At 34.6% G+C, this 15,534-nt stretch overlaps 1 protein-coding gene across 10 annotated transcripts in view; it reads right to left on the bottom strand.

Moving 5' to 3' along the window:
* Ppfia2 (PPFI scaffold protein A2) overlaps nucleotides 1-15,232 on the bottom strand; it is a 453,020-nt gene extending 437,788 nt beyond the window's left edge. For 9 of the 10 annotated variants that reach the window (XM_077799256.1, XM_077799255.1, XM_077799257.1 and 6 more), the window contains exon 1: nucleotides 10,700-10,948. In XM_077799256.1, coding sequence (XP_077655382.1) covers nucleotides 10,700-10,948 — 249 coding nt within the window. Of the gene's footprint in view, nucleotides 1-10,699; nucleotides 10,951-15,207 lie in introns of those variants that run through there. The other variant, XM_026391438.2, reaches the window with a different exon arrangement.
* Nucleotides 15,233-15,534: the final 302 nt, after the last annotated feature.

Genomic DNA, 15,534 nt, shown 5'->3' with positions numbered 1-15,534 from the left:
AGACCATGGGAACTGTACCTGGAAATAAATGATCCTTGATACGACAAGAAGATAAAAAGTTACCATCAATGAATATGGAGGCGTGAGCAGAAAGGCAGAAGAAAAGACAGGCAAGGGAGCTGTCCCTCAGCCAATTGAAGAAAGTATGTCAAGAAAGAGCGACTCACTGTGTCTAATACTGCTGATAAATTAGGCAGAAATGACGACTGAAAATTGTCCTTTGCTCTTAGCAACACAGAGATTGGTGACCATATTCACAAGAGCAGTTTAGATGAAGTGAATGGAGTGAATACCTGGCTAGAATAGATTCAAGAGTAACTGGGAAGAGAGAAATGATAAAAAGAAAGTGTAGGCAATTTTTAAACAATCTATTGCTAAAAGATTGTAAAAGATAAAATGGGATAGTTAGTAGCTTGGTAGAGTGGTAGTGTTAATAGATTTTTTTAAATATGAGATAAATATAGGAACATATTTTAATGCTGCTGGTTATAATCTAGTAGAGATGGAAGCATTCATGATGCAAAAAGAATAATTCAAAGGTTCTGTCCTAGAAAAGCAAGAGGCAATGGGACCCAGAACTCAGGGAGAAAGCTGGTCTTTTCCCAGAACATAGTTCATCACAGTGGAGAATAAGAGATAATAAAATCACCAAAAAACAAAACAAAACAAACAAACCTGTCTGTTTTAAAAATAATTCACAAATAAATTTGATATTCAGTAGAATTTTGGCAGTACCTTCTTGCCTCTACATATTTCTAGGAGCCCTAATTTGAACGAAATCTTAAGATAAAATAAAACAGAGATATTAGCCACACTATGTTATAAGAATAGAGTCTGACACAAAGCAGACCCAGAAATGATTGTTTAATAAATAGTAATTGCTTATTAAATGTTTATCACTAAATTAATAAAGTTAAAAGTATATCTTTATAATAACTTAAAATTTGCAAAATCATGCAACAGATTAGAGGGAACTAGAATTTCATGTTTTATCCAATCAATAAAATGGGCAAAGGAACTGAGCAGACATTTCACAGAAGAACAGATACAATCGATCAACATCTCTGGCAATTAAGAGAAATGCAAATCAACACTACACAGATAGATTCTATCTCACTCCAGTCAGAATAGCAATCATCAAGAATACAAGCAACAATAATATTGTAAAGGATATGGGGAAAAATTACACTCATACATTGCTTGGTGTGACTGCAAACACTCTGGAAAGCAGTATGGAGATTCTTAAAAACCTAGGAATGGAACCACCATTTGACACAGTCACCCCATTCCTAGGGTTATATCCATAGGACTTAAAATCAGTATACTACAGTTACACAGACACATCTATGTTTATAGCAGCTCAAGTCACAATAGCTAAACTATGGAACCAACCAAGGTACCCTTCAACAGATGAATGGATAAAGAAACTGTGGTATATATGCACAATGGAATATTACTCAGCCTTAAAGAAGAATGACATCATGACATTTGCCTGTAAATGGATAGAACTGGAGAATAATATGCTAAGGGAAATAAGCCAATTCCAAAGACCAAAGGTGAATGCTTTCTCTGATATGCAGAGGCTAATTCACAATAAGTTGGGGGGTAGAGAGAATAGAGGGGAATGAAAGGATGGGAGGGGGCATAGGGGTAGAAATGATAGTAGAATGTATCAGACATTATGACCCTATGTGCATATACAATTACATGACCTGTGTAAGTTTACATTATGTACAACCAGACAAATGAAAAGTTATACTCTGTTTATATATGATGTGTCAAAATGCATTCTACTGTCATGTATAACTAATTAGAACATATAAAAAATACTAAAAAATAGAATTCCATGTTTTATACAAAAGTAATTATCTCAGAAATTCAATGATTTTGCAGTGTCTTACAAGTTAGTAAAGTTAAAACTGAAATTTAGGTACTATATATTCTAGTTAATACTTTTTCATGTAACTCATACTCTCTTGCTTATGTAATTAATTGGCTATAAAGTATGCTCAGTACAAAAAAAGACAAATTCATGGTGGCATACATATCAGAATTTGAGACCCTTGTATAATACATGCAGTACATTTATGCTAACTCTGATAAGCATTTCACATCTCCTTTGTAATAAATTTGTTTATTTTATTAGAATTCATAAGTAGTCTTGAGAAATGCTGTCAATAGCTCAAGTCTCCTAAAGGGTTCCAGATAATTTTTTGGGGGGTGGGATTATGGGGAATTGACCAAAGATACTCAACCATTGACAAACCTCACCAACCCTTTTTTCCCCTTATTTTTGTCTTTAAGACAGGGTCTCAATAAGTTGCTTTTGGCCTTAATAAAAAAAAAAGCATGCCTTATTAGAATCATCATAAACACCACCTACTAACTATGTGGTGTTGAACAAGTTACTTTTTATCTCTGTGACTTGTTTTTATCATCTGTTCCATGGAAATAATAGAAACAACCTCATTGGATTGCTTTGATTAAATTGAGATGATGCCTCTAACCAATTTCCTAAGTGATCTAGAATCAGTTCTGATTCCCTCAGGAAAAGAAATGAGTCCCAAATCAAATTTCACACAGATACCTTATCTTTTCTACTATACTTATGAAATCAATCATTTGTCCTTTTATTTTGGAATTTAAGTCTATCCTAATGATTTCAGAGTTCTAGTTCGATTACAAGATAGTGAAATCTACCAATCCCTGAGTTCCTAGCTCACCTAAACTCATATTTCCACTCCTGGCCTGATACACATACACTCAATTCAGGCTTGCTTCAAGTTCTGATGTCTGCATTTAAAGACAGGGACATGATGGTCACTCTTTACTCTGATAACCCCCACTCACAACTGTTTCTGACTACTCCAGACTCAGTTTCAGAGAAAGGGAAGCTGGGGGAGAAAACTACAATGATATGTGGCTGACACACCTGTCACCCTTGGTCTTGGTTTTCTGGATGGCAGAGGTTTAATCAATGACCTTCCTCCTGAGTGTATTGGTAACTTACACAGAGAACCTATCTATAGGTTGTTCCCAGGTTCACTTGACTTATTCTCATTCTCGTCTCCGGAATTAGTCCTCGACTCTGCTAATCCTGATTCCCCATATGGGAAACTAGGCATCAGACAATCTACTTGCTTCTGAGTTTAAGATGGCCTTAAGAAAGTCTCCTTTTTGATCTTTAAAAATTGCTAATATTTATTTTGACATTGGAGGACTTGAAGCTTGACTGCCATGGACTCTTCAGTCTGCTCTAGAGGCAGGAGAATCTTCAGTCACTGCTTTTACTGCTATTAGACTTCAGACTCTGTATCCTTCAGCCTCAGGAGGAAACATCAAACTCTGAATGGTTGCCCTGAAGTCACTTTCACATGGCTTAGTAGAATGGAAATCAACCCATGCCCTGTACATGGTGTGGCTCTCCAAGAGCTTTCCAAATTAATTCTGTCCCCACTGTAGCTTCTCCATCTCAGTCTTAAGATGGTGTTTGATCTAATGCTAGATTTACTAGTTGGACTATGTTTAAGTATAGCCTGCAAATGAGGCTGTGCACCTCACTGATTTAGTTTTACCTCAAACACAGAGAAATGCTCCCATTTTAACATCTAGATGAATACATAAACATAGGTTGGCATAGTGAGAGTGTTCAGAAATGTTAGCTATTACAATTAGTCTTAGCTTTATTATTTAACATTTAAGGATTAGCTAGATGAGGAGTTTCCCACAGAAAAGAATTCAGAGTAAAAAGTGGGAATGGTTTAAGAACCACAACAGTGGGGTGTCATGAGAGTTAAAAAGGTAGGGATTTTTTTTTCTTTTTCTTTTTCTTTTTTAGTAGAAAGGAGTAGTCTTTGTGTCAAATTAAACCTACTGCAATTATCCATTGCTCATTGGTGATGGTAAACATTTGGAAAAGGATATGAGAGACTTCCCAATCTGGAAGTGGAGAATTTGGGAAAACCATTTAGAAGAAGGTAAATAAGTTTTATTTTTAATAAAAAAGATAAATTGAAAAACTTCCAAAATCTGATAAAGATTGAGGAGAACATGGGCTTTGGGCACTCTCAATTTGTGCTAATGCTCATTATTACCAAATAAAATTGTACAGTTAAGGTTGGCTAGAAATAATGATGATAAAAATATGGTAATAACAACTATAACAATGGTTACATTTAGCATTTATCCAGCATATGCTATCCATATTATCTGTGAGACATTGAACTGATCATTTGATATGTTCTAACTCATTTATTTCTCATAATGATCCTATGAGGCAGTTTCTATCATTATTTGAATCAAATATTTAATCAAGGTTATTGAGCTGCAAGTAGCAAGCCAGAGAGAGACCAGGGCTCTTTGCCTGAAGAATAAAACATTAAGGTAGAATCTGTCACTCTTTGTCAATTTCACCTAAATAGTCTGCATTTTAAAATGTGAAAAGATAAACATATTCCTTTCCTCAAGCAGCCTCCTTTAAATCCTCATCAAAGTATACACAGGCACATCTCAACTTACATTTAAAATAGTTTTTGAGACATTCATTTTTTAAAAATTTTTTAGTTGTAGATGGACACGGACACAATACCTTTATTTATTTATTTTTATGTGGTGCTGAGGATAGAACCCAGTGCCTCACCTGTACTAGGCAAGAGCTCTATCACTGAGCCACAACCCCAGCCCAACACACACACACACACACATTCTTGCATCCAATCCTAAGAGTAGACAGTATCCCATCTTTCGAATTAAGGAAATAAGAGTTTCCGGAAATTCAAAGAACTTACCACTGATTTCTCAGCTAACAAGTAAAAGAACTCCATTGCAAATGCCCATCTTCTAACTCAAGTCCAAAGCCTTGAGCCATTCTGTAGATTATTAGTTCCTGCTTCTTTCTCTTCAATATCCCTTATATTTCTATTTTGTTTTCTAACTCCCTAGTTCAACTTCCTCTTTCAAACCTCCATTCTTTACGACAAAATTATTATTATCATCATAAGTTTTCCCTAACACAATAATGACTCAACAGTCTCTGGTTTCATTTGTCTAGTTCCATTGCAAGAAGGTCCTGCTGCTTCATACCACACTCCCTCCCCCCCCCCCCCACCCATGTGTCTATACCCTTTAACATGGAATTTTGAATTGTTTTCCACACTGTCTCTGGGCTTGGTCAGGGGGACTTGCTAAAAAGAACTCAAATAGAAGCTTAAAAAACACTTCCTTACGTCTTCTTTCTCTTCCTCCTCTGCCTTGACCATATAAGAACCTGCCACACTAACTTATTGCTGGACTAAACACAAGGCGTAGAGCTGAGTGGCCCCAGTCAGGCCAGCCAAAACCATCCAGAAGCAGACAAAACGCAGATGACATAGAGCTGATAAAAGCCAACCTTGTGGTAGCCAGTGGCAGAAGTTAGCTCAGCCAAGATTAGCCAATTCAGGTTGATCAGCCAACTTCCACAAACCCATATTTTTATAAGTCACTGAGATTTTTGTGTTGTTTGTTACATAGTATTATTTAAACACCAGATAACTAATATGTGAATATTACATAATCCATCCAAAATCAAAACAACAGAATAATGTTTCTTCATAAAAATCTTATGTGGTCACCAATTCATTCAAAATTCTACAGATTATCCTGTATGCAAAATCCTATCCTTATCTCTCTCTCCCTACATATGAATAGCTCACACTCTCATCCTGCTATAGAAAACCTCATTTTTATAGTACAACCTTCCATCAAGCAAATCTTTTGGTTATTTTCCCTATGTAGTTCCTATTTAGTCTTTAAAACAAAATAAGACTACTCGTTCTTCTTGGTTCCGTTTGGGACCTCAGGCCTAGCCTCAAACATAGCATAGTTTGAATATCAGTTCCCCTGTGTCCTTCAGCAAGTTTCTGTCTGCATAGCTTTACTTCCTTACACAGAATATTTGCTGATCTTTTCCAATATTAAAAAAATACCTCTCTAATACCATTTCCCACATGAAGCCTTCTGCAGTTAATCACATATCACTTTCATAGCTCAGATACTTTCAGTACTTCTATAATCTTCCAATCCACCTACATTTTTTAAGTAATTCTATTTTCTATGCTTTCTTGGAGTCACACTATGCTACTTTTCCCCATTCCTTTCTAATCAGGTGAAAACCATTCAGTCATACACAGGAGACCCTCAATATATACTAAACAAAGTGACAGAAAGAATTGTTGAAATTTTATATATGAAGATTTTTGCAATAGGAAACACAGGCCCCTTATCTCTCCTATAAATATTTCTAACAAGTATGTTAATAACTGACAAATATTTGCTATTTTCAAAAGTGTCTAAGTCATTTATTTTTTCAATATTCATGTAAATTATCATAAGGCTTTATAATATATAGATGTAGGAATAAGTTAATCTTTTGATATTCTGGATAAAATAAATGCAAGCATTTTAATGTTTAATGCTTTACAAATTAACTAACTTTTACTTGTATTGTTTTTTTGAATCATCATAAACCGCTCTGTGAGATATTAGTATTAAGCCCTTTTTGTAGCATGGATATCAGAAGTCCTGACTCAGGTAGGTGACATGTGATAGAGGAACAATTCAAACTAAACCTTTCTATTTCTAGTTTTATATGTGTTTCTAAATAACAATGCATATATTTAGTTCCATTTTTACCTGAAAACATCTCACTATGGGCCTGGTACTCTTGAGGTGCAGAGGGTTATGGATGACTGAGATATGATCGTGTTCTCCAGGAATTTAGAGTTTAGGCTGGGAATAGGCACATAAGCAGATAATTTAATTAAATGTGATGAATGATAGGGGTAAGTAAGACAGGAAATGTAATTGGGGTTCAGAAAAATAATTCTTGGGGAAGATAAAATCTTAGCTAGGATGAGAAACTAGCCAAACAAAGGCACTGGGGAAGAACATTATAGACACAGAGATGAATATTCATGAAGGGAGAAGACTGGCACAGCCTGGAGTCTATGGGGTACTACAAACAGTACTATTCAGCACACAAAGTGACATATTTGCTAAATGGGAGTGTTAAGAGATGGAGTAAAGAAGTTCAAGGCTAGGTCAGCATTGTAGTGGTGGCTCACACCTGTAATTTGAGCAGCTCCAGAGGTTAGGCAGGAGGCTCTGGAGTTCAAAGTGAGGTGCTAAGCAACTCAGTGAGATCCTGTCTCTAAATAAAATACAAAATAAGCCTGGGGTGTGGTTCAGTGGGCGAGTACCCCCTCATTCAATCCCTGGTACCAAAAATAAATACATAAATAATTAAAAAAGAAAAAAAGAAGTTCAAGGCCAGGTGCTGAGGAATAGCAAAGAATTGAGGGATGTGAGAATTATTTAAGAGGTTAAGGAATCTCAGGTAAATGGGTAGGGAATTAGGGCAGAGACAGTGGAAAGTGGAAGGCACAGGATGACAGAATTGGGGGCACATTGAACACGTGAGGGTCTGTGAACCATTAAGATGTATCTGCACATTTAAAAGATAAATAATTGAGTGTGTAGCTTAGAAACATTGGGCCTGGAGATGTGGAATGACCAATGCTCTTAAACACAGAGACATCCAAACACATAAGGAAACATTGAACACTGTGGCTGCAAAACAACTTACATGCTGAGGATTGTTAAAATTATTGGTGTCTTTCTTCATAAAGGTATAACAGGATGGGAGGTAACTTACAGCAGAACTCCAAATCACTAACATCAACAAACATTTCATGGGCTATTTAAAATGCCTATGTCAAAATTTTGTCTCTGCTTTCATTTATGTTTGCTAAAATTTTTTTTTAATGACACTGTACTAGATTTAAATTTTATATGTTTCTGCCTCAAACCCCACATATATAGTAGTAATTTTTCCTTCGGTTAAGTGTAAACTAAAATGCCACCAAACAGTTCAGGTGCATTGCTTGCAAAATATTATACAGCATTCAAAGGTATCAATGAATGAGGAATATTTCTTGATTACTTGCAGAAAATATATCCATCATGGTACAGATTAGGTTACTAAGTATTTTGGTGTTTTAAAAAGTGATAGGGTCATCACTGTCTTTAAGGACCTGTGAATTTCTAGGAATATTTATAGTAGTAGAATACAAATCAATGTTGAAAATTATGTGACAAAGTATATGTAAAGTATATTGGAATCATAGTCATCTAATTATCAAAGCTATAATCTCAAATGTACAATTCTCATATACTCGGAGAACTATATTTTATTTGTAAGTATATAGCAAACTTCATTAATGGCAAAACCAGATATGTGCTAACATGAGACTATTTCTAGTGTTTATTTTTCCCATAAAGTAGAAATATCCAAAGGATTCTCTTCAGAAATAAGTTATATAAATATGTTTTCCCATAATCCTTCTGGGGAAAATTTTATAATATACATTTATATACATGCAGAAATGAGGAAAATTCTGAACTCCAAAACACAACTTACAAGTAGTTTAAATAACAAAGTGTGTGTTAATATAAAAAAATAAAAAATTACATTATAGATGGCATTATAATCTAGATATTTAATTCAACTGAGTTGCTAGGATAGTTTTCATTCTTGTACTTTTGAGTAAACATTGATTCACACAATGTAGTTCTTTGGGAAAATATTTTTCAGTTTTTTTCCCTTTTTTTCTCCAAAGCATCTCGTCTTAATACTTCATTTTTACAACAAACTTATGAAATTGTCACATTTTTTTATGAAAGGGGCAAAAATTTAAAAACTCAAATTATTCTTAGAATCATTTTAACAGGGTTAGGACTGAAGTCAAAAAATTAGGTTTATGGGGCTGGAGTTGCAGCTCAGTGATAGAGCACTTGCCTTGTATGTGTGAGGCACTGTGTTCTATTCCCAGCACTGCATATAAATAAGCAAATAAAATAAAGGTCCATCAACAACTAAAAAAAATTTTTTTAAATTTAGGCTTAAGTAAAATATAGAAAGACAAAGGCAGGAAGGATATATGCTGAATCTTACAAATGAGATTGAATTATTGACTTCCAAGAGAGTGTGGGGGAAATGGGAATACTCTACAGAATTTATGCAATTTAACTAAAATGTTAGTTGATTGCTACCCCAGTACATATTGAAGTTATATTGAACTTGTGCCAAATATACAATTGTAGGTTTCTTTAATGAAACACTGTATCCAAAAGACAAATGACTACCATTTTAGGCTTGACACAGAAGATGAGGAATGATGTGATGGGTAACAGGACCCCACTTTAACAATAGCAATAACCAATTCAAAATTCCTAGAGTTAGGAGCATGATGCTGATAGTTCTAGAAATCCCCTTATAAAGAACAATTGCAAAGACTGAAATTTGTACCTTGAAAATTTCATTCTTGGAGAAGGTTGGATAATTGCCTTTTGAAACAAATTAACACATTCCGTGTGATTAAATAAACCAGTCTTTTCAACAGGTGAGAGTTATTTGAAACATTACTTCATCTCAACACACACACACAAAAATGAACCGAAAATGTTAAGGACTGAAAAAGGAGTTATTCACATGGGTTTTATTTATTCCCAATATGGTGAGACAGAGGGGTTTTGGTATCCTTTCTATTCTGAGAGTCATAAATATCTCAATATAACACTGCAAGTTACTAACATAGCAGGGTTTAGAATTTAATCAACTTTAATTGTATAGTTTTCAATATTTCTGAAAAGACATGTGCTAGTATCATAATTTCATGGAGAACAGTCAACTCTTTAATGTTCACTATATTGTCTTTTAAGAAGAAGGCAAATCAAACATGTAATTGGAAGAAAATGTGGTGGTGACTATTAAAAATCTGAATGACATCCTATTTTTCCTCATACCTAAAAGAAGCAAAATTATGCAATTCTTCAGTAAGTAAATCGACCCTTATCATTAACTCTGCACATAAATAAGTTTTCAACCACCAAAATTTCTCAGTTTTTTTTCTATAAAATAAAAATACTGACAGAAACATATTTAAAAATAACAATGTAACAATATTAAATTTGTGTAAATAATGAATTTTGTCTTTTCTCAATTTTCAAAATCTTTTTAAAATAAGAAAAAAGTAGTTGAAGTTTTGTTGTTGTTGTTGTTTGTTTTGGTGGGAGTAGAGATCAAGCCCAGGCCTTGTGCATGTTAGACTAGTACTCTACCTTTGGGCTGCAGCCTCAACCCCCCAGTTGAAGATTTTTTTGACAGGAAAAGGCAATATATCAATAATTCTAATACAGCAGGTATTAGACATTTTAAAAGAAAGATAAAACAATAATTCAACAGTAGACTTGGAAACTACTACCAAGAAACACCACATTACTAAAAATTAAAAATAGATATATCCAAAAATCACAATTGTGTTTAAAATGCAAGAAAGATAAAACTGTCTTCACAATCAGGCAATTTAAAACTAATCAACAAGTGGTTTTGTACCTCTACCACAACCAACAGATAAAATTGTCAAGAAAGAGACCAGATGGGAACTCAAGCTCCACACATCCCCTCCTCATCAATATACCATGATTTTGTTTGATGCAAGGTTTCATATAAATTAATTCTTTATTCTTAAATATTTCCTACCAAAAAAAGCATTTTATATATAATAAGTGGAAAAGTAAGAATAGGAATAAAGCAAATCTTTTAGAAACCCTATCTCATTTTCAATTACAACAGGAAGGACAAATGGCACTAGAAGCATACCTGAGGCAGGGCTGAATTTAGCTGTCTCTGGAGTGAGTCTCTGTCATAGATGACATCCTGAAGCCTTTGCTGAGCAAGTGAGAGGCTTTCCTGGGTCTCTCGAAGGGTGTCCAGCAGACGATCTCTTTCATCTAGCATATTCACCATCAGCTGCTCAAAATGGGAGTCTGAGTCCGAGCCACTGCTTTGGGACCCCCTTTGGCTCATTGGGGTGTCCTCATTAATCGTGGGCATCACTTCACACATCATTGCTTAAAGAAAGTAAAGGGGAATCTTAGTAAAGAAGTGATTCCAATAATACCTCCTGGTTATCATCACACTATATTCTTGGCAGCTCACTACCTTTCCTTCCCCCTACTCATTGCCCCAACTCCAAACCAAGCTAAATTTGTGCCCTCAGTGAAATAGGATCCATTCACTTCCTCCAATCTACATGCTTTTTTTTTTTTTTTGGTGTGTGTGTGTGTGTGTGTGTGTATGGTGCTGGGGATTGAACCCCGGGCCTTGTACATGCAAGGCAAGCTCTCTACCAACTGAGCTATATCCCTAGCCCCTACTTTCTCTTTTCACAATGTCCCACCAACAAAATACATCTTGGTTTCCCCTCTTTCTCTGTTTTCGTTTTCCCGATTTATCCCACTCTAATTCAATTTACAGAAACATGTTATTTCAATTATATGTCATCACCTTTCATTTCCTGCAAGTTTACAAATCTTTTACAGTGAGTACCTCTATGTTATTTGTTATTATATTGTCAACAGAAAGCACAGTGTCTGGCACTTAATGAATAGAAAGTAATGATTTTTGAATGACTTAGGTAATTGAGTGAATCAATATTCACCTTTCATTTAGAAAATCCAAAATATTTGAGTATTAATTTTATATAATGAGCAGCTTTTTCCTCATCTTTTTAACAGATGTTCTCACATCAACTACTTTAAATCTTTTTGACCTTACAACTTTCATTTTATTATTTTTATGTGCTTTCCTCCTGAATTCTTACAGAAGTCTATGCTGAGCTAATAGGTGACACTGATTGTATTACACATAAACTTTATGAAATAGGCTGGGTGCATAAATCTGTTTTGATTATTATACTACTAATTACACTTAATATTCCTTTGTTTCCTGTTAGTTGCATTGTCTGGTTTCCACCCAAGCAATACAAACGAACACTTTCAAATATTCCACAAAACAGATGCGGTAAATTACATTAGCTAATATAGTAACATCACATCTCGGCTGCTAATCACAAGCTCCCAGTCATGAAATAAATTAACTGTTCAAAATATTTTAAAATCATTTATTAATTTGATTTAAAATAGACCACACAGAAACGGAAATGCAAAATTGTATTTTGTTGCATCTTAAAAAACAAAAGTCTTCACATTTTGTCTTTCATCCTCTATCATCTGTTTTAAAAAAAGTCCAACTCATCTCAATTTCAGTTTTTGTACAAAGGCCAGAAGCTATTAATTAGAGGGCTTGGTTTTGCAGAAGGCTGATGTGGAGAAAGGCTGGTTTGGCTGTTGATCCTGGAGCATTCTTTGGTTTTATAATGCAAGGTTAATTTATTTTTCTGACTACATATTCATATCCTGGGGGAAAACATTTCTGGTGATATTCTCAAATAAAATATCAATATTTACACTTCAGTAGTTAATTACTTTTATATAATTCTTCATATGAATTGGGTTATTGATTAGAAGAGTTTGGTTATTTGTGAATGACTTAGGTACCACTGAGAACCAAGAAAATATTTTTAAAAAGGAAATTATTTTTGTGACTGATAACTTAGGTAAAATATCAAGAAATTGGCAAATTTTAGGATAATTCAAAATGCCTTAAAATTTTGCTCATTACTCAAAACACTGAGCTAAAATAAATATAGATTTTACATATAGAACAAATTTACACTTACCCGCTCACTCACTCACTCATATGTTTACTCCTTTAGTTAGCAACTTAATACAAAAAACACAAATCAATTTGCATTTCCATCAATTTGATTTTCATTCAAAAACTATAATAAAGATGAAAAAAATTGTAACTGCTATAAACATTCTTTACATAATTGAAAAGGAATTAGAAAACAAAAATCAATAAAGTTCTAACATGTGTGCTTATTTAAAACAATTAGTTCACATGCCATGTGTGAAATCAACACACTGAACAGTTGTGTCATTCTGAGAAACCATCCTCAGGATCCTATGTTTGATGTTTAAAGTTGAAACAAAGTATGGGAAAAGAAATGATAGTACTGTGACAATTTGTGCCAAAACACTAATAGAGTTTAAATTTTAACCTTAGCATTCTTAAGTCATTATTTTATGTCAAATCCTTCTTAAAAGTAAACTATTAGCTCCTCTCCACTTTGGATTACTGAGAAAAACTTTAAATTTCAAGAGAAAACATAATTGTAGTGATTGCTCCAAGAACAATTTTCACCTGAATGTAATTTCCTAATTCTACACAACCTCTTGTGGTACCATGGGATATTAGACATTCATAGATTTTAGGTTCTCAGATCAGCATAAAAGGTAGTCTTTGATTTAGTTAGTCAAAAGATGATATTATGAGAAGCTGCTGGGGGACTTAGAAAGTCTATCAAATCTACATGCAAAAGAATTTGATTTCATTCTACTCCTGAAACATGTAAACCAGAGCAAGTCACTTAATCTCTCAAAACTTCAGTTTTCTCTTCCACAAAGTAGGAATAATAATCAAAGCTATTTTAAAAAATCCTATTTTTTGTATCAAATAGGTTACCTCACTGGGATAACCCAGGAAAATATATAAAGAGCTATTACACATCCAAATACTTATTTTCATTAAAAAAATGACCAACATTCATCTTTGCAGAAATAATATTATACCTTTGTGACTCTTTTTGCTTCTAGGCCTAAAGGTTTAATTCTAGTGGATACTTTTGAACTCTTCAAATTCAATTTATAAAAATCAAAGTGTGCAAAAGTTATTTGGAAAATAAATGAATACATGTTGCTTTTTCTTAGTCAACCTAAATGTAAAGATCCAAAGTTTGTTTTTTTTTTTTTTTAATCAAGAAGCAAAGGAAAAGAAGTCTACAAAAAATAAAGCCATTCTTATGAGCTAACTCAGTTATTGCATTAGAACTAGATTCTGTCTAATAACAATTGCAAAATATTTAAATAATCATTGAAATATAGTATACCATTTCTTAAATGTACATTTTCAGTATTAAAAGCTATTAAAATCTGTACAAAATCTTTTGGAGAACGGATGACATGTAAAACAACTTGCATGGTCCAAAAGATTATGGTCATTCAATGGCTTCTGTATTTCACTCAGATATTCCACTTTTAACTTTTACAGTCATTTTCAGTATTAAAAAAGTGCAAATACAGCTTATTTTCTGAAAACCCAGAAAGGGCATACATACAATATACTTGAATATTTGTTTTTTCATCACTTTCTCTCTCCCTAAAGTCAACTTGATATATCAATTATATTAACCTCATCTAGATATTTATGACTTGATCATTAAATTACTGAACATTTCAAGACCTACTTAGAAACATTTAATTTTGTTGTGAAAGGAAAAAAAATAATAAGCCTAGTTGGTTTAATTATCCCTGTGCTTAAATTTAGCTCGAATAATTTTATACCAGGAAAACCAACTCCTATATTCTTAGCGCATAACCTTGACTGTCTTCTAAATCTCTGGTTTCAAAATAAAAGTTTAGAATATCTGCTGGAGTTATTACTCAAGGGATTTCAAAATTTGATGTGTTCCTTAGCAATATATGTCACCCAAGCAGTACCTAGTCAGATGCAAGAGTGTTCCAAAGGGTTTTTTTTTCCACCCTGTGAATGAATAACTTTACTTAATTCATATCTCTAGGATTTAGATCCTACTACAGGCAAAGATAACATTATTCTCTATAGTGAGTTTCCTCTGCAAAAAAAAAAAAAAAAAAAAAATTAGTCTTAAGAACCATCCCTGCTCCACCTCAGTTAACCCACAAGAGTAATTCAGTAAGAGAAATGCTAGCCATTGTCTGATTACATTACATGAATATTCCTCCTTCTATTTAACTCTTTGAAATCCCCCATCCTCCCTGAGAAATATCATTATCATCTCTAATGGAAACATTTTCACTTTCTTTGCCCCCGTGCCTTTACAGTGGCCAAAGAGCCAGCTCACCCCACACTGCTGGACAGTTATATTTCAGCCACACCCCCCACCGCCCTGAAGAAGTTGACTTCATAATTTCCACACTAAAATTGTTCATCCTGCCCATCAGTGAGCGAGAATATAAGCTGGGCAGGAGGCAGAGAAATCGGAGATGGAGAACACGGATAGAAAGCAAAAGCTACCTAACAGTCATCAGTAATCCACAAGGAGGAATTTGCATCTCATCTTCCCTGGGGGCGGGGTGGGGCTGGGGGGATGTGGTAAAAAATAAATTAATTAATAAATCAATCAAGCGAAGGGAAACCGTGTAACTCAAATACAGTTTCTGTACCTAATGTCTGTAATTTCGGGTCCTGCTTCTTCAATGGATCAATGACAACCGCAGTCTCCGGCTTGACGAGAGGGGAGGCTCACACCCAGCACTCCTGGACCATTTCCCTAGCAACCAGAGGAGAAAGGCAGCTTAGACACACGCGTGCCCCAGCACTCTCCCGGAACGTGCCCCGACTCGGTGGCGTGGCAGCCACTCGGCATCTTCCCGCGGCTCCGTCAGCAGCCAAAAGGAGAAGCGTCCATCGGAAAAATGGCATATTACAAATTTTGCTTTGGGAAGCAGAGCTCGGTTCAGACCATTGTCAAAGAGAGGAGAGGGGGAGGC

This window comes from Urocitellus parryii, chromosome 5 (assembly GCF_045843805.1).
Source record: "Urocitellus parryii isolate mUroPar1 chromosome 5, mUroPar1.hap1, whole genome shotgun sequence".
Classification (NCBI taxonomy): domain Eukaryota; kingdom Metazoa; phylum Chordata; class Mammalia; order Rodentia; family Sciuridae; genus Urocitellus; species Urocitellus parryii.
The sequence above is the reverse complement of the archived record's forward strand: the minus strand, read 5'-3'. Positions and strand labels throughout refer to the sequence as shown.